At 32.7% G+C, this 26299-nt stretch overlaps 1 protein-coding gene across 11 annotated transcripts in view; it reads right to left on the bottom strand.

Annotated features, from left to right (window-relative positions):
• The window catches only part of Myo9a (myosin IXA), a 293301-nt gene that overhangs the window by 183849 nt on the left and 83153 nt on the right, over positions 1-26299 (bottom strand). For all 11 annotated transcript variants that reach the window (XM_021727982.3, XM_040275557.2, XM_078049353.1 and 8 more), the window contains exons 3-7: positions 19858-19952; positions 15285-15347; positions 6722-6821; positions 5131-5187; positions 1485-1582 (exon numbers count right to left, since the gene is read on the bottom strand). In XM_021727982.3, coding sequence (XP_021583657.1) covers positions 1485-1582; positions 5131-5187; positions 6722-6821; positions 15285-15347; positions 19858-19952 — 413 coding nt within the window. The remainder of the gene's footprint in view (positions 1-1484; positions 1583-5130; positions 5188-6721; positions 6822-15284; positions 15348-19857; positions 19953-26299) is intronic.

The raw sequence follows: 26299 nt of genomic DNA, 5'->3' as shown, positions 1-26299 counted from the left end.
AAAAGCCCTTTCTTTGTACCTTTACCAGCTGAAAATAACTACTTGTCTTCCTAAAATTAGGAAGTATTCTAAATAAAACAAAAATATTGCTTTAGGAACCAGATATACTTTGAATCAACATCTAGTTCACGAGTCTAATTTTTCAAATAACATAAAATTTTTAAATGTTTGAATCACTCTAATGATTCAAAGAAAATATACATTGTAAAGGAATAATTCATTAAAGTTTACTGAAATAAAGTAGAAAATAAACTCAATATCAACAGAAACATAAAAACTAATGCAAGTCAGGCAGCCTCAGCAAAGAGCGGGATGCCAGGCAACTCAGTGAGACTCTTTTTCTAAGTAAAATACAAAATAGGGCTGGGGATATGGCTCACTGTCAAGTGCCCCTGAATTCAATCCCCATGACAAAAAAAAAAAAAAAAACTAATGGAGGTCAAAAAACATAACAAATTCATGACCCACTTTTTCAACAATTATTTTTAGTGATAGTTTATATGGTAGCTAACTATATTGTTTCCACATCTGGGGTTTAATAATCAGCACATTAATGCTCTCCCACACAAATATGTGATCCATCAACAATTATGTCATATAAGTAATCCAAAGAACTATAAATCAACATAAAAAAATATTTTAAAACATGAACAAGAATCCCTGTTTTCAAAAAGTACCTTTCTTGGTGGTGGTGCTGGAGATTGAACACAGGGACTTGTGTATACGAGGCAAGCACTCTACCAACTGAGCTATATATCCCCAGCCTCAAGAATATAACCTTATATTAGGTGATGACAATAAATAACTATACTATAGGTCAGATATTTTTAAAATACAGAAGGTAATAACAAAGCACAATTATGGAAATTTTTCATTCAAAAAAGGCAGGACATGAACAGAGCTTTAAAGAAAACAAGTTTCAATTTGCATACCAAAATTAAATTGTGTTTTGCTGTCAGGTATGCATAACAGTAAGATCACTGATACAGAAAAAGAGGAGTTATAAAAGTAGCATTATATAGTAATAATTTTATATGTGTTTGTGTTGTTTTTTTAAAGTAAGGTGCATGGATAGCTATGTTCAGGGGCACAATGAATGTTTATGGCTGTACATTTTACAAAAAAGAAGAGCTCCAGCTTTCTCTGGATTCTCAAAGAACTTACAACCAAAAAAAAAAAAAAATAGCTGAGGCAATAGTTAGAAAATTGTTTGAAAGAATCAAAGGAAATAACTAAGAGTGATGGCACATGCCTATAATCCCAGTAAATGTGAGGCAGGACGATTACAAATTCAAGATCAGCCTCAGCAACTTAGTGAGATCCTGTTTCAAAATAAAAATTATGAAAGAGTGGGGATGTAGCTAGGTTCAATCCTCAGTACACACACACACACACACACACACACAAAAAAAAAATCTTTCAAAGACATGTATGTAGTGATTTATTCTCTACTGAGGATATAAGAATACAAGAAATAAACTCACTGTCTTCTTGTCTTCGGAAGAAATCCTACCATTTCCATGGCCAGTTGCAAGCGTTCAAAGTCATGTCTCAAATCTTCTCCCTCCACCGAGAAGCAATTCTGCGTTAGATAAAAAGAGAAAAAAATCAAAATTATCTATTAAATAATGTAGACCATTAAGAAACATGGTAATTTAAGATAAGTACATGTATGTGTAAATGCAAATTAAAACTTGTAGACTACTCATACATACCTGGATTCATTATATTTCCTATCTGACTATAGAGGTATGCAAAGTAAACACATACCTACAAAAATACCAGTAAGTTACCTTTTCTCCCCCTTTCACAATTATCAAGACAAAAATCTCAAAAATTACTTAAAATAGAGTGTTATAGGTTCTTACAGGGTATGTTAATACCAAGTTTGATTTTAACTAATTCTGAAGAATTAAGAGACTCATATTATTTAAGAGAGCTCAAGTCTACGAGCAAATGTTATTTATTCGACAAATAAAATTTAACAAGTACCCATCATATTCAAGGCACTGAACTAAATCCTGATGATACAAAAATAAATCTTAGAACAGGCGGTAATGTAACTGAGAATAAGATCATAGATTTACATAATATGAAGCATTTTATATTATGTATTATGTTATTAGCTATATTTCTATTATTTCACAGTTTCTAAGGAAAGAATAAAAATAACATGACAATCAAGCAAAGAAAGAAAGAAATACACGTAAAGGTTTTTATGAAATTCTCAAAAAGTACATATGAGTCAGTAAAAAAGTTATGGAGTAGCAGTAAAAACATTATTTTATTTAACCTTTACATTTCAGTTCCCAAAACAAACAGTTACACAGTGTAGATAATCTAAATCTTTAAAACCTTTTTACTACATGTTCTCACATTACTTTGTACTTACAGAGTCAAACACCTCTTACATTTGTGCTTATAAATGCCTATTTTCCTAGGTAATGATCCATAAAGAACTCAATGAATCTGTCTTATTCATTGCAGATCTCAAGCATCAAGTCAACCCCAAGAGGAATTACTGAAGTAAATACATAATCATTTAATCTTAAAATCCTACCTCGTATTTCAACCCTAAAATTCCAGGCTTAGTTCAGATAAATAAAACAATCAGGTGAAACTGACCATTTATACTAATGACCGGTTATATTGATAGACCAGCTTTAAAGAATGATAGTAGACATCAAACAAAATGATATCAGTATTTATTTTCCACATTTTACAACTGAGAAAACAAAGGTTAAACCTGTTAACAGCAATAAAAATAACTTCCGTTTAAGTAGATTATACCATTTGAATATGGAAAATCTGTACTTACTAAATATCTACTTGATATGTATAATTGCACTAAATCCTCAGAACACAGAGGTAATTAATTAATATACATTTATAGACAAGAAAACATTTAGAATTTTAAAAACTTGCCCAAAGTCAAAATCTTATAAACCACTTCCAAATCCTGTGTTCTCTTCCCTACAACCCTAAAGCCACTTACTTAATAGGGGTAACCTTAAAAGGAATTAAATCACCATTCATTAGCTCACAACAGTTACCTGATAAAAAATAAATTTTCTCACTATAGGTTCCCTTGGGAGCCCTCATATAACATTACAAAATATATACATCATGCAGAGTACATCATGCACAAATGGTAGAACGGTCCTTCAACAATCCTCTCAGGATATAATGCTAGTTATATAAATTCTAGGAACTCATACGAAAAGAAAGTTTAGCTTGTTCCCAAATGTACCAGAGATAAGAGCTAACAGGCTAAAACTACAGGATTTTCAGAATGACTGACTGATTTATTAACCAACTTGTAAGAATAAGAATCAGAACATAATCAAAGTTCAAACTAAAACAGCAGGAGAATATTGATGAAAGCAATATTAAAAGATTAGGAGATTAAGGTCATAAAAATCTTCTCAAGAGAAAAGATGGATAACAATTTCAGTGATGGCAGCAAACAGTAACAACCAGTTTTTCTGCACTTAGTGTTCAGAATTCTATCAAGCTTTTCATATGCATTGTTCAAATTAATATTTCCCCTTAAGATGAGAATGAAAAAATTAAGCAACCTTTCTGACGATCTCAAAACTAGTTAAATGGAGGTACTTTACTTCAGAGCCCAAATTTTTAAACATTAACTTACATCATCTCTGAAAAAATGTAGATCAGTTCCTGTCCTGCCTACATTCCAAAGATAACCAATTCACTTGATGTAATAAGGGAAAGATGGAAAGGAGGAACATCGTAACAATGGCAAAACAACTTAAAATTTGTCTATTAAAATTCATCAGAATTTTATAAATTTAAATGTATATAATTTATTTCTCAAAATGTTATATCTAAAACCAAACTTTTCTTGATTGTGAAATGGTAATGTAATTAAACTTTACCTAAGATAAAAATTAATATCTACACAGATTGGTCATTCTAAAGCAAAAACAGACTACTTTTTTTAATATTTATTTTTTAGTTGTAGTTTATTTTATTTATTTATTTTTATGTGGTGCTAAGGATCAAACCCAGGGCCTTGCTCATGCTAGGCAAACACTCTACTGATGAGCCACAACCCCAGCCCCAGAAAACAGACTACTTTTGCAATTAGTGGAATTTATAATCACATGCAGTAAGAATTAAAGCTGTGGATTTTTAAAGCAAGGACTAAGACATGTTATGCTTCCAGGAATAAATTTAATAATTTAATTCATTAGTTATTAATAAACATAGTAGATGTATCTGTGTTTTTAGCCTTTACATCTGATCTAATTAAAAACTGAATCAACAAGTTTTGTGTTCTTTTTACAGCTAGAAACTTGTCTTTATAAAATGTAACAAGTAAAGCTCAATTTAACCATTTTTATTACATTTTATATGTCCTTAAATAACTCAATTTTTTTCTTTTTTTAAGAGAGAGAGAAAGAGAGAGAGAGAGAGAGAGAGAGAGAGACAGAGAGAGAGAGAGACAGAGAGAGAGAGAGAATTTTTTAATTTTTTTTTTTAGTTTTTGGCAGACACAATATCTTTGTTTGTATGTGGTGCTGAGGATCGAACCCGGGCCGCATACATGACAGGCGAGCGCGCTACCGCTTGAGCCACATCCCCAGCCCTTAAATAATTCAATTTAAACCCTAAAAATCTTATAGGAATTTCAATACTTAATTTTTTAAACATTTTATTAACCCAAGTAGCCTGTTATGCAATTTTTAAAAAGAAGAAAAATATACATGCATTCGTTTTGTGCAAAGATTGTTGGTACAGGAAACAGGAATAACGTAATTTTTTTAAAATAAATAATCACTACTCATAATATATGTGGTGTAATAAAACAGCTAAATAGTAATTTTTAAAAATCTCAGAGAAAATAACATAATTCATACAGATCCATAACAATGCTGCAGTTCATTATCAAAATAAATACTAAATGTAGATTAAACATTAGCAAATTTTAAAAATATCCAAAATTGTAAACTGGTTTTTAATCAAACCATATACATATAAATCAATCATTCAGAGAAATCAAATACTGACTGATCTTCTTTCCTACACTGTTTTCAAGATGTATATAAATAAGCAACATGAAGGCCTTTTAACAGGAACACATAATATTTAGGTACTTGTACTGACCGGCTCATAGTCATAGCAATAATCATCCCAGCTCTGTCTGAGGGGTTTCTTTGTTATCTGAAAGTAAGGCAGATTAGTTAGGCAGAAGTTATTAAGTAATGGTACACTTCTCTAACAATCTCTTAGATGTTATATGCAGGTAGCACTACTGCTATCTAAATAGAAGTTACTTTGTATAGCAATATAAAATAAGAAAAAAGCATTCAGATCATGGGAGATCATATATTATTCTGTCGAACCCATATATGCTACTGTCCACTGACTCTGATATTCATCAACTGATGATTCCCACATTCTATGAATACTGATATTAGAAGGAAATAGAAATCTGGATTTCCTACTACTAACAACTATCAACTCATTTATGGATGATTACTACCTTGCAAAGAAGAAAATATTTAATCTCCCAAATACCAAGCAAGTAATTTAAACAGAGAAGGGAAAAAACTCAGAAACAGAATTGGCAATTTTTTAAAATTTTCTTAATTCTGCCTGGTAAAAATGTCTATTATTATATCATATATAAATGGTATTTTGAATAACTTTGAAATTCTTGATATATTAATATAAAGCTAAGGAAAATTATATTAACATGTAATTTCAAGATTAAGAAATATGAGTTATACAGTACACTCTTAGGAAAAATCTAAGGTGTTACTTTCATAACACTAAATACAACCTATAATCTTTGAGTCATCATTAAAGAATTAATTAATTTAAAAAAATCTACATTTGTATTTTTTAATTACCATAAAGAAATTTTTTCCATAGACATTATATTTTGCATCAAACAAAAAATAAGGAGAGACAATCTATTAAATGGTCCCGTTATAGCAATTCCATTAGTACTGGTTTTACAATTTTTGTTAATATGAGAAATAAAATTAGAGAAATCAATGTTATGAAAATTCTGAGAATCACTCCTTATTTTGGAAGCTTAGGGGTAAATATTGAATTTTAAAGAAACATTTAAATTCTTTAATTCATTTGCCTTTCAAATTTTTTTCCTTTTTTGTCTCATTCTAAAAATGAGACAAGGTCTCACTATTTTGCCCAAGCTGGGCTTGAACTTGAAATCCTCCTATCTGAGGCTGCAGGTATGTGTCACCACACACAGTTAGAGGAATTTCACACTAAATTTTTTTTTTTAAAAAAAAATTCATTAAATTGTAAAGTCAAACTCTTAAGTCAGTGTCATAACATCCTGCAAAGAGGTAGTTGCATTAAGACTGTAAAACATGCAAATCAAGTTTCAGGTAATCCCTTTATAAAGAACAATCATTACTCTGTAAAAAGTAAATCACTTTGACAAAATCACATTTCTCATATGGAAGTACCAATAAGCAACTTATTATATTCCATCACAAAACACAGAAAGAGTACATATAACTAATTTTTAACACACAAGGGTGATGATAATTTGTATATTTGAAAATTGCATCATATAAATTTTTAAATTGTATGTATGAAAATGCTAGTTAATATCCATTACCAGGTTTCAGAAAGAAAGGACTAGGAAATAAAAGCTTTCTTCAAAGATGAAAATTTAATCATGCCCTACATTTCAAAATGCTTTTCTTGAATATCTCACCTGATTGAGATAATGATATTCCTCTGGCTGTTTAAGATGAAATGCTAACCTTTCTTCTTCACTTGCTCCTGCCAGAAGGTAATAGAATACATGATAGTTCCTATTGGAAACAAAGAAAAGTAAAGCCTTATAAAATGAACATGGGATTTACAGTAATCATTTAACAGGAAAAATGAGGAAACATTATTTAGTAAAATGAATTAGAAGGGCTTAATTTTTAATACAAATGTAATGGATTCAATATTTAAGTTTTCCTACAAAAGAGAATGATGTTTTAGGTTCAGAATGTAAAGGAGAGGAACAAAGGTAGCAAAATGTCGTTCTTATAACAAATGAGAAAACTTGCAAATTTGTCAGAATTAACTTCTTCATAACTTTGTAAATTTTTTAAAAATTGCAACTATCACCACTCATGGTGGCATATGCCTGTAATCCCAGCTGCTCCATGAGGCTGAGGCAGGAGAACTGCAAGTTCAATGCAAAAGCAAGGCACCAAGCAACTCAATGAGACCCTGTCTCTTAATAAAATACAAAATAAGGCTGAGGATGTGGCTCAGTGGTTGAGTGCCTCTGAGTCAATCCTCAGTACTCCCAGACCCCAAAAATTGCAATTTCACCAATTCATCAGTAGTCTTGAAAACCAACAGCCTGCAATTATGGTGGCCACCAGAAGACTGGCAACCACCAGAAGGGATGTAACAGGGTTGAAGCTTATTCAAGGACTCATTCCCTAAATACCAATATTCTAACTGTCTGGTTTTCCCTCAAAGAAGCCATATTCAAGTCTCTTTTTATATGACCTGATGGAATTCACATTGTTGGGGTAAATAAGAGGTTAACCAAAAAAAAAAAAAAACTTAAGGTCAAAAGTTCCAATATATTTCTGGCAATCAAAGAGACCAAACACATGCATAAGCTGTGTACTAGACTACGATTGTATGTACAAAGACCAGTTGAGGTACAAACTCTCAACTCTATCTAACCTTGAAGGTCTGGACAAGCAAGAAATAAAGACTAAGGTGGATTTAAAATATGCCTAGCAGCTGAGTATTGAAGGCACAACCTTCATCAGATACAAGAGAGCCTTGTGGCGAAGAGTAGAAGACTTATTTATTTCCAAACATTTAAAGAAATCTCTGTCCAATCATTACCTGACAACTAAGTGAAATAGCACTCAATGATCACACTCAAAAAAGAATACAAATTTTACAAAGTTGGAAAGTCATGAAATAATCAAACAGAAATAAAAACAATTACAAAACCTGAGAGAGGAAAAATCCATCTCCAGGGTTGCTACATTATATGATTTAAAATGTCCAATTTTCAATAAAAAATTATGACACACGCAGAGGAATAAGAAAATATAGCAAAGTAGAAAAAGGAGAAAAAAATCATTAGTAATTGTCTCTAAGAAATCCTAGACATTATACTTATCACAAGATTTTTTTTTTAAAGAGAGAGTGAGAGAGGAGAGAGAGAGAGAGAGAGAATTTTTAATATTTATTTTTTAGTTCTCGGCGGACACAACATCTTTGTTGGTATGTGGTGCTGAGGATCGAACCCGGGCCGCACGCATGCTAGGCGAGCGCACTACCGCTTGAGCCACATCCCCAGCCCTTATCACAAGATTTTAATCAGCTATTTTTTTCCTTTTTTATGTGTGTGTGTGTGTGGTGCTGGGGATTGAACCCAGGGCCTTCTACATGCAAAGCAAACACTCTACCAAGTGAGCTATATCCCCCAGTCCTTTTTTTCCTTTTATTGGTCCATTATAGTTGTAAATAATATTAGGTTCATTTTTACATAGTAAAACATGCATGGAATTTAATTTATTCCATTTCAGCCTCTAGTACCCACCCTGCCCGCCTCCTCTATTCTGCTTCTTCTCCTCTACGAGTCTACCTCGCAATCACTTATATGTTTTTAATTAATGTTTTAGAGATATATATAAAAATGAAATTCATGGTGATATATTTATACATGTACACTGCATAATTTTGTCAAATTCCTTGTGCATTTCCTCCCCTTTCCTGTCCCTCCTTCTTCCCCTTAAATTTCTTTCTACTCCTCTGATCTTCCCTCTCTATTGATATGGTAGCAAACCCCCCCAACACACTTCTTCCCCATACTTTGCTCCACCTTCGGCATATAAGAGAGAATATTCAACCCTTGATTTTCTGAGACTGGCTTATTTCACTTACCATGTTATCCAGTTCCATCCATTTATCACCAAATGCTATAAGTTCATTTTCTTTCTTTCTTTCTTTCTTTCTTTATTTCTTTTACTCAGCCACCTTACTGGTGGCCACTGAACTGGTTTCATAACTTGGCTATTTTGAGTTGCACTGCTATTAACACTGATGTGGCTCTATCACTACAGTATGCTGTTAAACAACTATTTTAAATATAACCAAAGACTAAAGAAAATCCTATTTAGTGAAATAAAGTATAACAAAAATATCAACAAATAGACTATTTAAGAAAATAATCAAAAAGAAATTTTGGAATTGAAAGATATAATTGAAATAAAAATTTTTGTAAAATGTTTGCTGAGTTCAATAATAGATATGAATAGGCAGAATAAATAATTGGTGAACTTGAAAGAATCATTGAACTTGAAGGAAGAAAGGTCAATCAGACTAGTCTGAAGAAGAACAAAAATGAAGAAAAATGAACAGTCTCAGATAGTCCATCATTAAAAAGAACAATATATATATATATATTATATATTATACAATATACATATAACGAGAAGCCCAGTGTAAGAAAAGAAAGGGTGCAGAAACAATATTTTAAAAATAATTGGCAAAAACTACCCCTTGTGATGGAAAACAATCTGCACATCTCTTAGGTTTGGAACTTGAATGTAACCCCCAAGACTTATGTGTTGAAGGCTTTATTCCCAATGTAGCAATATTTACAGGTGAGGCTGTTGGGAAGTGATTGGATCAAGAGGGCTCCAACTTCACAAGTGGTTTATACCATTAATAGCTGAATGAAAGTGGTGGAAACATAGGTGCTGGGGCAAAATTAAACGAAATAAGTCACTGAGAGTGTGCTCTAGAAGGGAATTTCTTATCTTGCACCATCGCGCAAATGTCTGTGCATGCTGCGCCTGTCTTCCTTTCTTTCTCTCCCTCTTCTCTGTTCCTGCCAGCTTTCCTCCACCACACCCTTCTGACACTGATACTGGGTCTCTCCTCAGGTCCAAAGCAATGGAGCCAGCCAACCATGAACTGAAACCTTTGAAATCATGAGCTAAATATTATTTTTCTTCCTCTAAGTTGTTCTTTCCAGGTATATTTGTCACAGCTGCAAAAAGATAATTCAACATCCAAGAAACTCAACAAATTCCAGGGAGGATAAACTCAAAAAATTTCACACCTATGCAAACCAAAACTGTTGAAAGATAAAGTCAAAAAAAATTGGAAGCACCAAAGCATTATAGCTCATCAAAATATTCTAAAATAAGATTGACAGCTAGTTTGTCATAAGGAACTATGGTAAAGGGATAACACAGTCAAAGTGCTTTAAGGGGAAAAAAAACCTGTCAACCACCAATTATGTATTCAGGAAATTATCCTTTAAGTATCATAGAGAAATTAAAAGGTTCTCAAATATACAAAAACTAAGATTCCATAGTTAGCTGTTGGGCCCTGCAAAAAATATTAAGGGGAGTTTTTCTGGCTGAATTAAAAGGGTATTTTTTTAAATATTTATTTTTTAGTTGTAGTTGGATATTTATGTATGTATGTATGTATGTATGTATGTATGTATCTATCTATCTATTGTATATGTGGTTCTGAGGATTGAACCCAGGGCCTCACACATGGTAGGTGAACACTCTAAGCTGAGCCACAACTCCAGCCCCTTAAAAGGTATTAAGGAAGATTTAACTAAACATAAAGAAATAATAAAAACACTGGTAAAAGTAACTACATAGGTAAATTTAAAAGAAAGCATATATTTTTGTTTGTAATGCTTTTCTAATAAACTTAAACCGCACTGAGCAATAATTATGAAATCTGTGTTAATGAATGTACCATTGTAAATATGTAATCTGCATGAAAATAACAGCACAAAATGGGAAAGAACAGATCAACAGAAATACAATTTTTTGTACACTGTCAAAATTTAGTTGTTATTAATCCAAACACAACTGTTACAAATTCAGATATTAACTATAATCCCCAGGGAAACCACTAAAAATTTACTGAATAAAATAAATACCAACAGAAATAAAATGGTACCATAAAAAATATTTACTTAACACAATACCAGTACTAGGAAAATAGATGAAGAAAAATATCATAACACATACAGAAAACAAAGAGCATAAGAATATCCTACTGTAACAGTAATTACATGAAATAGAAGTGGACTATACATTCTATCCAAAAGCAGATAACTGGCAAAGGATTAAAAACAAAACTTAATCAAACTACATGTTACCTATAGGATACACTCTTGAGATTCAAAGACAAATAAGTTGAAAATATATAAAAAATATAAATTTCCAAACTTCCTATATATAACTTGCAAATAGTAACCAAAAGAAAGCTGGAGTATCTACACTAATACTGGATGAAATAAGACTTTTAAACAAAATTTGTTCCTAGACACGTAAGACAAATCCATCAAGATACAATAATTCTAAATATAAATGCATCTTAAGCTGAGCCCAAAAATATATAAGGCAAAAAGTGGAAAGAACCAAAGGAAGAAATAGACAACTCAACAATGATGAGAGGCTTTAATACTCCAATTTCAATAATGGATGAATAACCAGACAAAAGATCAATAGGAAAAAAGACTGAAAAATACTACCTAACAATCATCTATAGAACACTTTCCAAGAGAAGGATATACATTTTCTTGAGTTCACATGAAACATTCTCCAGGATAAACCATATGTCAGACCATAAAATAAGTCTCAATTAAGGAAACTGAAATCATACAACACCCACTTCAACCACTTCACAATAAAATTAGAAATCAAAAGCAGAAATCTCTAAAATTCACAAATATGTGGAAATGAAATAACACTCTCATAAATAACCAATGGATTCAAGAAGAAATCACAAAGGAAATACTTTCAGATCCACAAAAATATTAATACCCCTTAGTATCTATCAAGGATTAGTTCTAAAATACCCCTTCACCTCCAGATACCAAAATCTGAAGATGTTCAAGTCCATTATATAATAAAATAGCATACAATTTGCATATAAAACATGTACATCTTCCAATATACTTTAAATCATCCCTCAGCATAATACCTAATACAATGTAAGAAAAATAGTTGCATTACTATAATATTTAAAGAATAATGAAAAAACTGCATATTTTCAGTACAGATGCAAATTTTTCCCAAATATTTTCAAACTAAGATTGATTAATCCATAGATGTAGAACACATGGATACAGAGAGCCAACTACATGCCAAAACAGGGGAAATAGCTGAAGCAATGTGTTAATGGTTTGTATGTGAGGTATCCCCTAAAAGCTCATGTGTGAGGCGCTGAAAGAGGTTTAGAAGAGAAATGATTGGGTTATGAGAGTCTTAACCCAATCCATGAAATAATCCCTTAATGAGATTAATTGAGTGGTAACTGTAGGTGTGTAGGGTGTGACTAGAGGAGGTGGGTCTCTAGGAGTGTGCCTTTGAGTTAAGTATTTTGTATGGGGGGGGGGTGCGTTTCTATCCCTCTCCTGATCATCATGTGAGCTGCTTCCCTCTGCCACACTCTTCTGCCATGATGTTTAACCTCTCCTTGAGCCCCAAGGAATGAAGCCAGCTGCCTATGGACTAAGTCCTCTGAAACCCTAAGCCCCCAAATAAATTTCTGCTTCTCTACAGTTGTTCTGGTTGGATCTTTTAGTCAAAGAAGTGAAAAAGCTGATTAAAACAGTGATTTATACCTGTAAACCTGTATTAAAAGAAAAATATGGGGCTGAGACCATGTCTCAGCGGTAGAGCACTCGCCTAGCACTTGCAAGGTGTTGGGTTCGATTCTCAGCACCACATAAAGATAAAAACAAATAAAAATAAAGGTATTGTGTCCAACTCCAACTAAAAAAAATATTAAAAAAAAAGAAAAATCTCAAATCTATAACCTAACTATCTACCTTAAGAAACTAGGAAAAAAGCAACATTCTAAACCAAATGCAAGCAGAAGAGATAAAATAAGCATCAGAGCACAAATAAATAAAACAGGAAAATAGAGGACATCAATGAGACAAAAAAAAATAGGTTTCTTGCAAAGATCCATAAAATGAAAAACTTTAAAATGATATGAGAGCAAGAGAAACAGGAAGAAAGATAAGGCTGGCAGGTAAGAGATTCAAATTTAGAAACAAAAGATTGTAAGAGATACTATAAACAAAATTTGTTTAACAAGTTGATAACCTAGATAAAATGGACAAATTTCTAGAAAGATGCAAACTACTAAATCTGTCTAAAGAAGAAATAGTCTGAATATATCCATAACAACCAAATTGTTTGAATTAGAAATCAAAACTTTACATAAATGAAAGCCCAGAACCAGATGACTTTGTTGGTGAATTCTACCAAACATTTAAAGAACCCAATTCTTCACAAGCCTTTCCAAAATATTATAAAAGGGTACAGTTTCCATTTTATTCTATGAACCAGTGTACTACTACCCTAATATCAAAATAGAAAAAGACATCACAAAAAAAAAAAAACTTAGAGCAATAGGCAGAAAAATTCACAGCAAAATAATAGCAAGCCAAATATAACAACATATCATAAGGCTTGTATGTGCATGTAACTGCAAATCAAATCCATCAAGGTGTCAGAGAATCGGTTTGTAAATCTGGATCTTTACCTCCCATTCATTTCTAAAACCAGGAAAGCAGGCTGATATCCCCACCATTCCATTAAAATGTATATTCCTATAATCTGAGCAACTTGGGAGGCTGAGGCAGGAGGATCACAGTTTGAGGCCAGCCTCAACAACCTTTCTCAAAAAGGATGAGATATAGCTCAATGATTAAGCTCCCCAGTAAAAAAAAAAAAAAAATAGTGGGGGGGTGGTCTAGGGATGTGCTCATACCTTGAGTTCAACCCTTAATACAGGGGAGTACTAATTAATTGATATGAACCAAGTTCTAACTAAACTTGGAATGGAGCCATCTGTTTGATTTGATCATAGTGAACAACACTTAGATAATGTTTAGTCCATAAATAAATGCCTCTCACTTTATACTGTTTTTAGCTGGAAGAGGCCTTAGGGATCATTATTTTATTCATTCAACAGATATTTCAGTGCCTACTATATGCTAGACAATGTGTTAACTGAGCATGACAGAAGAACAAAAGATATTACTCACCCTCATGGAACTAATCAGAAAAATTTACTAATAACCTCCTAATAGCAGCACCTGCTAAGCCCCATAAGCCTTTATGAAGCTACTCTCTTCCTAAAACTTCCTCCTTTTTTCCACTTCTTGGTGCTAGGGCCTGGTATATGCTAAGCATATGCTCTTACCACTAAGCTATTCTTACAGTCCTCTCCCTTTGTTTTGAAACACCTCTAATTCCAATATCCTCTATTTCTGCTAGCCACAAAATAAATACAAAATAACTGAAAAGCCAGACTTCTTATCCTAATCCTGCCTGTAATTCATTAAGACAATGTTACCATTAATTACTGAACTTTTATTATATACGAGGACCACTCAATAAGCATTTTTTAAATTTCAATTAATCCTCTAAACAACTCTAGAATAGTTTTCCATGTATAAAATGGGAATAAATGCCTAAGAGTAAAGTGAGATGCCTGAGTCAAAGATTTTTAATGTGTGTCTACTTAACTTCAAACTTTAGATCTTAACTTTATTTTGTCTCACTATATTATGAAGCAAAGCATTTCTCTTTCATACTTGGTTTCTTCATATGAATGATAACACATATATCATGTCTAAAGTCCCATATTCCTCAAATATTGTAACTGAATTAAGTGCTCTATTGAGAATCTTTTTTCAAATTAGAAAAACAACAATTAGAAACAAAGAAAAGGTTTTATCACCTAAGAAATGGTTTTCCTATTCTGATGGTTTGCCAAAAATTTAGAAAAAGCAATAATTCTACATACCAATAAAATCACCTAATAGGGACTGGAATTATAGCTCAAAGGTAAAGTGCTTGCCTAGCACATGTGAGACACTTGGGTTCAATCCTCAGAACCACATAAAAATAAATAAATAAAATAAAGGTATTGTGTCCCTCTACAATTAAAATATATTTAAAAACAAATCACCTAACAACCTCTGAAAATCCACAGAATTCTATTCACGAAAAAAATAACAATTACATGTAAAACTACACATGGTGTTAAGTGAATTCAAGGGTCTTCTTTTTTTTGGGGGGGGGGTGCTGGGGTGTGAACCAAGGTCTTGTGCATGCAAGGCAAGCACTCTACCAACTGAGCTATATCCCTAGCCCTGAATTCAAGGTCTTAATATACAAATTAACTAAAAGTCAATCTGTACACTATTAATGCTAACTTGATAAAATTATACAAATAAAAATACATACCGTTCATTATGCTCTTGATAAACAAGCCTGGACTTCTCCAGTAGATATTTTTCAACATAGGCACTAGAAGAAAAGTAAATTCATAAAAGTAATAAATAAAAAGCAGATACACATTTATTTATAATGATACGAAAGTACAAAGAATATGCTCCAGATCATCTTAGTACATTTACCATTATAATTGTTAAGGATGCTGTATTATCCAATGTTAAGTCCACAAACTAATGAGTCTTAATACAGCCAACAAAATGAGACGGGTAGAAAGATTACATCAAAAAGAGTTAACATATTACAAGCTATAGAACGGACTTTAACCTGGGGGAAAAAAAATGAGGAACTGAACCATCAATTTTATTTCTCATATTTTATTCTTTGCCCAGGCTGTACCTTCAAGTTCAATACCTCTCATCCAAACAGGAGCAACTGACTAACATTTTAATTTTCTAGAAAAGGGTTTCTATAATTCTCTAGAAAAGGGTTTCTAAAATTTTTGGATTTTTAAATTTTACACTATTCTATCCAAATTACTTTGGGTTAAATTTGACTTGTAAGCTGTGTTTAACGCAATTCCTCCCCATCACATTCTCTCTACTTAGTTATAAATACAGGTTATTTTCTCAGGCATATCATTCACTTCCCACTACACTGCTCAACATTCTTCCTTCCACTTGTAATTCCTTAATCTATTTCCATTCTCATTTTAGTGAATATCATTCCTTTATTAATATGGAGCTCAAATATGGCTTCTTTTCAAGCCTACTACTACTACCACCACCAATTAAATTATCACTCTTTTCAAAGTATCATAATAACTACTATGCAACAGACTCTTAATCTGTCTAAAAAGTAAGAAAAGGTATTAATATGAACTAGTATGTAAAACTCTCACAACCATCCTTCATAGCAAATATTACATCCCTTATTTTACAAATGTAGAAATTGATGCTCAAAGATATTAAGACCATATACTAGTAAACTGTACAACTATGACATAAACCCAGGTCTGCTTTAACTGCAAAAGCTCTCTCTTCCAACTAAACCAACAAACTACTTCATGGAGTAATACCTTTTTTCTTCCCTCAATCCACAGGCGATACTGGTAGAAGTGTTATTCATCTACAACATAAGATCTAGTTATGTTACTCTTTTACTTTCACTTGCTCAACATAATGAAGCACACAGAGGTAAACTGATATTATGTCTGTGATTTTTAAAAAATCAGCATAGCAAAAGAAGAAAGGGGGGTTGTGGTTGTGGCTTAGTGTTAGAGCTCTTACCTAGCATGTGTGAGACAATGAGTTCGATCCTCAGCACCACATAAAAAATATACAAATAAAATAAAGGTATTGTGTCCATCTACAACTAAAAATATACTTTAAAAAAAGAAGACAGGGCTAGATAAAGCAAATATGACAAATTTTAATCATTGTTGAATCTTACCAGGAGTTCCTTGTACTATTTAATTTGTGTAAGATTGTTTTGTATAAAATTCTTTAATCTGTTTCACAATGTCAAGAAAATATTTACAAACATCTGAGTTTTATTCACAAAATTAGACATCAACTGACCACTATGACCATGCTCTATAACCATGTATCTTACTTCCTCAAATATACCATGTTGTCATGATTCCACTCATTTACTAATTATCATTTCAACTAATAATGTAATATCCCAGTCCTTCTTGGAAAATTTTCAATGGAAATCACCTTTTTAAATATTTTTTAGTTGTAGATGAACACAATAACTTTATTTTGTTTATTTATTTTTTATGTGGTGCTGAGGATCAAACGCAGTGCCTCACATGTATGAGGCAAGTACTCTACCACTAAGCCACAACCCCAGCCCCTGAAAATTACCTTTTTATGTGAAACCTCCAGACACATATTTCAGTCATTGCATTGATCTCATTTACTGTAATTAACTTATATAAATATCTGTCATCTCAGACAATGAGACCTTTAAAAACAGAAAACTTGTTTACATCTTTTTATATTCTCCTTACTTATCACATTGTCTGGTTCTCAAAATGTATTCTATAAACCTTGCTCAGTAAATAAAATAAAGAAAGAGTAAAAACTGTTTAATATATATTTCTTGGCTTATCAACAAAGAAGATTATTATTGATCATAACATAACAAAAAGGTTAATCTTTTAAGATATTAACACATAACAGCCTGAATTTCCTTCAAAAGATGGGAAAATGTCTGCTATTCCTGAATCACAAAACTGTTTTTGAGAATTTAATAATATTTCATAAGTTATAAAGCACTATGACTTCACCTATTATCAATCTATGCTACAGCACAATCAGTAATACTAAGAAAAGTCTGATGACTTGACTGTATCCCACTTTTATGAATAAAAGTACCAAAGGTATCTAATTAGCCTTCAGAATCAGAAAAATAGATGAGCTAACAATCTTACCATAGAAAAAGGACTTATCTCTTGTTTTTGTTTTTGCTTTTCTTAAACTAGTTTTGGTTTTGGTTTTCTACAGGTGGTAGAGGGAAACACATAGTAGTTGGAGTCGATAATTGTTTATTTAAATGCAGAAATAATAAAATTTTAAAACAAGTAAGATAGCATGAAAAAGAAAAGTACTGGGCTGGGGATGTGGCTCAAGCAGTAGCGCGCTCGCCTGGCATGCGTGCGGCCCGGGTTCGATCCTCAGCACCACATACCAACAAAGATGTTGTGTCTGCCGAGAACTAAAAATAAATATTAAAAATTCTCTCTCTCTCTCTCTCTCTCTCTCTCTCTCTCTCTCTCTCTCTCTCCCCTCTCTCACTCTCTCTTTAAAAAAAAAAAGTACTGATAAATTGCACTTATTAATATGGATTCAAGTATCATAATGAAAACTAACAAACAGATCCAGGTGTGGTGTAACATGCCTATAATCTCAGCAACTCACAAATCACAAATTTGGGGTCAACCTTAGCAACTTATCAAGGCCCTGTCTCAAAATGAAAAATTAAATAAATATATAAGCAAACAAAAGGACTGGGGATGTAGCTCAGTGGTAAAACACCCTTATATTCAATCCTCAGTACCAAAAAAATAAATTAAAAAAAAAAAAAGAAAAACCTAGCCAATAGAACACAACAACCAATTGGGGGGGGGGGGCAGTATTTACCAAGTGGAATTCCTTTCCCAGAAATGAAACGTAGTTAAATACTTGGGGGAAATGACAATATTAATAAATCTCAGGATAAAGACATGATTAATCTCCATAAATACCAAAAAGGCTTCTGATAAAATTTAATACCTATTACTAACAGAAACACTAAAGAAAATTAAAATCAAGGCTTAATTGGTTAACATAATTAAAGGTCCTAAAGCCAGTATTTTATTTTTGGAGAAAAGGTAAAAAAAAACAGTCAAGTAAAGTACAGAAACAATATTATTATGGTATTTGTTATAGTTTGGATATTAAATGTCCCTCAAAGGTCCACATGCTAAAGACTTGGTTGCCAGTCTGTGACAATGGGAAATGGCAGAACTATTAGAAGACAAGACCTAGGGAAGCAAATTAAGGTATTGCAAACATGCTCTGAAAGGGGCAATGGGGACTCTGGGCCCTTTCTCATGGAGACAGTAAAAAGATTAGTAGTTGCCAAAGGTTACCAGGTAGGAGGTGGAACTATTCTGTTTTACCCTGTAATGGTGAGTACATATCTTCTATACATTTGTCAAAAACCATGGAATGTACAATACACACAATGAACCTAAGAGCAAATTATTAACTTTAGAACTAATAAGATGACATATTTAGAACTAATATGTCAACAACATTGGCCCAGCAATTTTAACAAATGCACACTAATGTAAGATATTTATACTAGGGATTATGAGGTTATGGAACATAGTATGAAGGAATATAAGGGGATTCTCTGTACTTTCTACTTGCTATTGACCTAACATTGCTCTAAAAAATAGTCTATTAGTTTTTTAAAGCTGGCACAAAAGACTCTGTTCTTACGACTATATAAGAATTATTAGTAAACAAAATCCAATCTCTTGATTTTAAGAACACTAATATCAGCATGTACAAAAGTGTAATTATTTTAGTATAATCAGGGAGTCAAGTTTATGTCCAACTTACTTGAAAACCATTCCAAAAACTAAATGTATATATAACGGAGAAAAGTAAATGCAACAAATTGTTAATAATAAGTTAAGAGTGTATGAGTGTTACATATTCTTACAACCTGAGGTTTAAACTTTTCCAAAAGAAAAGAAAAATGAGAGGAAAAAGTTTTAGGCCAGCATGTTGCACACACCTATCATCACAGACACTTGGGTAGCTGAGGCAGGAGGACTGTGAGTTCAAGGCCAGTCTAGCAAAGTCAATGAGACCTGGTCTCAAGATAAAATTAAAAAGGCTAGAGATGTTATCTCATGGATAGAATGGTTGCCTAACATACATAAGTCTATTCAACCGAGAACTGTACTTCCCGCCAAAAAAAATGTGGGTTATTTTTCTTTCTTAATACCATATACCAATGTCACAATTTGTAGCTCATAAAGGAGTAATAACAAAAATAAAAAATTTCCCAAAGCAGTACTTACCCAAGTACAGTGCCTGTTTCCTGGTAATTAACTTGAATAAACTTGCCAAAACGACTTGAATTATTGTTATGAGCAGTCTTTGCATTTCCAAAAGCCTGTCAAAATAAACCATTCTCATTACTTTCAATTAAAAACAATTTTTTTAAACAATGTTTAGGTCAGTTCAAAGACATAAAAGAGATAACTGAAAGTCAATTCATTTTATATGTTCCAATTAATATTCACAGATCAGATAAAATAAAAGAAAGCAATTAATAAATGAAAGATCAAAAAGATTGTCAGTAAAATAATTCTTAATTTTAAAAACCTAATGCTCGGGCAGGGGATGTGGCTCAAGCGGTAGCACGCTCGCCTGGCATGCGTGCGTCCCGGGTTCGATCCTCAGCACCACATACCAACGAAGATGTTGTGTCCGCCGAGAACTAAAAAATAAATATGAAAAAGTCTCTCTCTCTCTCTCTCTCTCTCCCTCCTCTCTCACTCTCTCTTTAAAAAAAAAAAAATCAATAGTCCAAAGTGATCAGAATGGGGGTAAAAATTGCAGAATATTAAAGGTCAGTTAAACAACAAGAAAGGTATAAAAATGTGCTTCATTTAAAGGTGAAAATAAAAAGAAAATCTTTAGACTTCATTAGTTAAAATAAAAAGATCAAAAATTTATAAAAAAAAAAAAAACCTAATGCTCAGTAAAGTTCAAATTTTGTTTTCACATTTCAGAGCCAGCAAAATATCTTAACATATTTATAATTTCTGAAAATCCAGTTAAGATGAAATAACAAGGGGCTAGTAAAAAATAACTTCATTAAAACAATTACAAATTTTGAAATGTATAAGTGAAATTTCATTAAAATGTTACTTTTATATACATTTAAAATAAAACTATAGCATTCATAACAAAAGAATAAAAACTATAAACTCCCTAAATGGCTACCCAAGTACACACCATGCAATGGAATAATGCCTAGTAATAAACATGAACTGATGATACAATGACCAGTTAGAAATATTAAACATTATCAGAAGAAACCAGACATAAGAGTACATGCTATATAATCCATCTATGTGAAATTCTAGAAAAGGCAAAACAATAGTTACAGGTAACAGATATATATGGGAATTGGGGTGGAATTGGGAAATGTCTACAAAGGAGCCCAAGAGGTGATTAAGATATTCTAGAATTTATTCATATAATGGTGGTTACTTGAGTATAATATATTCTCAAAACTACAAATTTTTTCATTTGTTTTAATTATTTACACATGACAGTACAATGATCTTGACATATCATACATTTGAATCAGATGGGGTATAATTTCTTATTTTTCTGAGTGTGCAGGTTGCAGAATCACATTGGTCATACAGTCATGTATATACATATAGCAATAATAATGTCTATTTTATTCTGCTGTCCTTCCTATCCTCACTTCCCCATAAATTTTAACCATGTATAGGTTTTGCTAAGTTTTAGCTCAATAAAAAATTATTAAAACAAGCTAGAGATATAGCTCAGTGGAAGAGTACTTGCCTAAGTATAAGGCAGCAAAGCTTGGGGTCCAATTCTAAGCACCGGAAGGAAAAAAAAGGGCACTGCCCTAAAGTAATCCATTCACAACATATGTAGAAAAACAAAACTAGAAAAGACATGGAGTTAAAGACAATTTATTGCAGATTTTTTTTCCTGTTCTAATAATCTCATTAGAATGACCTGCCCTGTAACTTCAAAACCTAAAGTAGCCATTTGCTGAACACCGCCTAGATGCAAAAATCATGTATGTGTAGAACTATAACAGTATAGAGTATACAAATATGGATACACACACACCCAAAGAGAAGGTGAGGAGGTAATATCAACTGGTTCCTTAATAACTACTACATTTCTACTACATTCCCAGTGTGGTCAAGATCAGAAGCATAACAAAGTTGGTTCAACATACAGAAATCAATAAATGTAATTAATCATTTCCATAAGCTTCCTTCACAAGAAAAGTAAAGCAGGAGGCATCACAATACCAGACCTTAAATTATACTACGGAGCTATAGTAAGAAAAACAGTGATATTGGCACTAAAACAAACACAAAGACTAATGGAACAGAATAGAAGACACAGAGACAAATCCACATGAATACAGTTGTCTCACTCTAGACAAAGGTGCCATAAACATACATTAGAGAAAAGATAGCCTCTTTAACAAATGGTACTTTTAAAACTGAAAATCCATACGTAAGCAGAATAAAATTGAAACTCAACTCAAAGTGAATCAAGGACCCAGGCATTAAACAAGAGACCCTGTGCCTACTAAAGAAAATGTGGGCCCAACTCTCCATCGTGTCAGTTTAGGAACCGACTTCTTCAACCAGACTCCTAAAATGCAAGAAGTAAAATCAAGAATCAATAAATGGGGGCAGAGACTGTAGCTGAGTGGTAAAGTGCTTGCCTCGTACGTGAAAGGCCCTAGGTTCCATCCCCAGCACCACATAAAAATATTGTGTGTTCATCTACAACTAAAAAAATATTTTTAAAAAAGAATCAATAAATGGCATATCAAACTAAAAAGCTTCTTCACAACAAAGGAAGCAATCAAGAAAATCAAGAGAGAGCCTACAGAATGGGAGAAAATCACCTGAACCTCAAGAGCATTAATATCCAAGATATTCAAAGAACTCAAAATACTTAACACCAAAAAAACAAATAACCTAGTCAATAAATGGGCAAAGGAACTGAACAGTCACTTAAAAGAAGAAGAAATAAGAGTGGTCAACAAACATATGAAAAAATGTTCAACATCTCTAGCAACCAGTGAAATGCAAATTAAAACTACATTAACATTCCATCTCACTCCAGTCAGAATAGCAATTATCAAGAATACAAGCAACAAATGTTTGTGAGGATGTGGAGGGGAAAGGTACTTATGCAATACTGGTGGGACTAAATTGGTCAACCACTATGGAAAGCAGTATGGAGATTCCTCAGAAAACTTGAAATAGAACCACCATTTGAGCCAGTTATCCCACTCCTCAGTATATACCCAAAGAACTTAAAATCAGCATACTATAGTGACGCAGCCACATCAATGTTTATAGAAGCTCAATTCACAATATCTAAGCTATGGAACAAACCTAGATGCCCTTCAACAGAAGAATGGATAAAGAAAAGATGATATATACAATGGAATATTACTCAGCCATAAAGAAAACTGAAATTATGGCATTTGCTGGTAAATGGAGGGAACTTGAGACTATCATGCTAAGCATAATAAGACAGTCCCAAAAACCCAAAGGCCAAATGTTCTTTCTGATATGCAGATTCTAACACACAATGAGGAGGAGAGGGAAGAAAAGAAGTTCACTGGATTAGACAAAGGGAAGGGAGATGGAAATAGGAAAGACAGTAGAATGAAACACACATAACTTTCCTATGTTCATTTATGAATATACAACCATATAATTCCACATCATGTTCAACCATAAGAATGGGATCAAATTAAAATGATATACTCCATGTATGCATAATATGTCAAAACACACTCCACTCTCATATATATCTAAAAAGAAAAAATTTTTCAAAGACCAGAAGCATCAGTATCACCTGAAATTTGTTAGACAAAATTCTCAGACACTTCACACAACTACCAAGTCAGAAATTCTAAGGATAAAGCTCAATTTATTTCAATAACATCTTCCAGTGGTTCAAATGTAATATAAAGTTTGAAAAGCAGTGTTCTATTTAGTAGGTATGCACTTAAATGTTCATGAAATTTCTCTTTTTTAAAAAGTTATCAACAAAAAATTAAAGGGGGCTGGGAATGTAGCTCACACAGTAGAGTGCTTGTCTTACAGCACCACAAAAAAAAAAAAAAGTTAAAGTGATACTAGTAGCAAAGACACATTCATGAAAATTTCCTCATGTATGCTTACATTCTACTATATCTAAATAAGTGATGTGAAGAGTTCAGGTTCTCAAATACCACCAAACCCTGTGACCTATACACACAAAAAAAGTTGGCAGTGGTGAGCTCTGAATGACTGAATGTTTTCTCTATTCTTCCCTTTCCTTTTCCACCAGAAAAAGTTTTTTCCAAGGAATTTAGAAAAACAGCACAGAACCATAAAATGGAGAAATGCTGATATCAAAGAAAAATTAATTTGTCAAATGCTTTATATTATGACAATATTTAACCCATTTTTAATCCATCATCCCAGATGTGCAACACATATAAAAATTAAATATAGTACATAATTATATGACACACAATTATGTTATAATAGTAAAATAATAAACCCACATTATAATAATAAACATAATAAATATAGAAGCTCTAGATTGATTTCCAACCTATTTTAAAGCACCTATGTCAATTTTATTCAAATATCTGCAGAACTAAAACCTTGGGATTTAATTGGTTAAAAAGGAAAATGTGGGCTTGGAAACACCTAAATGTGGATGAACAATTTATCAATCATTTTTTTTCACATACGCTGCTTCTAATTCTACCCAATTTTACAACGTCAGTAGCCACTCAGAAGCTTTACCTGCTCTGTAAATTCTGATTACAACTTTATCACTTATGTGAAGTTATTTGGAACAATCTGAGAAATAGTTTTAGAACAGACATTTCATCACAAGGTTGTGTGGATGGCAAATAACAATGAGACAGCAGGTTCAATATCACTAGCTATTAGAGAATTCCAACTAAGGCCATGATATACCCACTAAAACACTACTTCACCCTTGCACAGATAGCTTTCAAAAGAGAGAAAGAAAAATTGGCATTGCCAAGTGCTGCTGAGGATATGGAGCAACTAAAATGTTAACATTCTTGGTGGGAAAGCAAAATGGTACAGCAACTCTGGAAACCTATTTGACGATTTCTTACACACGTGCGCACACAAACACGCACAAAAGTTTAATATCCTATTACAAAACAACCCAGCAATTTCAATTTTTGAAAAGATCACTGAAAGTGAGATCAGTAAAAACAGCTAAGTAAGAACCTCTGAAAATTCTTTCCTACATAAAAGAAACAAGAATGCTGATAAAAACTAGTTTTAGTCAACTTTTTAAGAATTGTGGAAGTCAGCCAATGGCTTGTAACAAGCCTCAGGAGGGAGGCATTTGGAAGGCATTTAATAAAGAAAAATAATTGAAAGTTAGTTTTTTTTAAAAAAGCATTCATTGTAGAATTTTCACTTGCACTATTACTATCCCTCTCTCCCTAGCTGAAAACTGAAGAGAAAACTAACATCCTACAATAATAGTTGGGGTTTTTTTGTTGTTGTTGTTTGTTTGTTTGTTTAATATTTATTTTTTAGAAGTAGTGGACATGATACCTTAATTTTGTTTATTTATTTTTATGTGGTGCTGAGGATCGAGCCCAGGTATTCACACGTGCTAGTCGAACGCTCTACCGCTAAGCCACAATCCCAGCCCCTTTTTTTTTTAAAGCACTAATCGGAGCTCTCCCAAATACTATTTCCCACAATTTGAACTGTCTGTTACTTCCCTAAATCTCAGCTCATTCACGAGAATAGCCTCTCCATATTCTCTATACCACCACGAGTGTCAAAAAGAATCAGAGGCAAGTGTTTCAACATTCTAACTGCCTATAGTAATAATAACAGGATGGGGAGGTAGGAGAACACAAGCTCACCAAACCACTTAAAGGAACAGCTGGTGAGTGACAAGTGTGAAGTGGCTTCTGAAAAGATCTGAAATATTTCTGAGCATTTAGAAGGTCGTGTACATGCACAAGACTGCACATACTCAAGAATATTTACCTGCTCAGGAAAGACTTGAGATCCACATCTGAACTACAGATTCTGTGTTAGCAGGAAGTAAAAAGTAAGGCAGATTGACAACTGCCCGGCTGAGTCATAGGCACTCAGCAATTTGATGGCTTCATGCAAAAAAAGAACACAGACACTACAGGATTACTTCACAAAAGTCATAAAAGAACCAAACAGTAACAAAAACAATAATCACAAATCCCGGGAAAATCTCATTTCCAAAAGCACCACATTAAAATACACACTTTTGGTGGGTTGAATTTTCCACAGACAATTTGAAAAACAGAAAAGTTTTGTTTTTGTTTTTGTTTTTTTCCCAATCTGCATGTCTTTTGTCCTTCCTTGCCCAATTTCTCTGGCTACTCCAGTATAATATTGAATAGAAGTGGTGAAAGGAACATCCAAATTTTCTTTCTGATGTTAAAAGAAAGTGTTCAGTCTTTATTAATTGTGATGACAGGCAGGGTTTTGTGTTTAATCAGGAATAGATGTTGGAATTGCTCTTTCTGGGCCTATTTGAGATATATTTGTACTATATACTTCATATATATGTATATAAAGTTTGTTAATATAGTACATTCCATTGATGGGAGTTCAAATGTTAAACCATCCTTACATTCCTGGGATAAATACTAGTTGGTTTAAGTGTAGTATCTTA

The sequence above is a fragment of the Ictidomys tridecemlineatus genome, chromosome 5 (assembly GCF_052094955.1).
Source record: "Ictidomys tridecemlineatus isolate mIctTri1 chromosome 5, mIctTri1.hap1, whole genome shotgun sequence".
In the NCBI taxonomy this organism is placed as follows: domain Eukaryota; kingdom Metazoa; phylum Chordata; class Mammalia; order Rodentia; family Sciuridae; genus Ictidomys; species Ictidomys tridecemlineatus.
The sequence above is the reverse complement of the archived record's forward strand: the minus strand, read 5'-3'. Positions and strand labels throughout refer to the sequence as shown.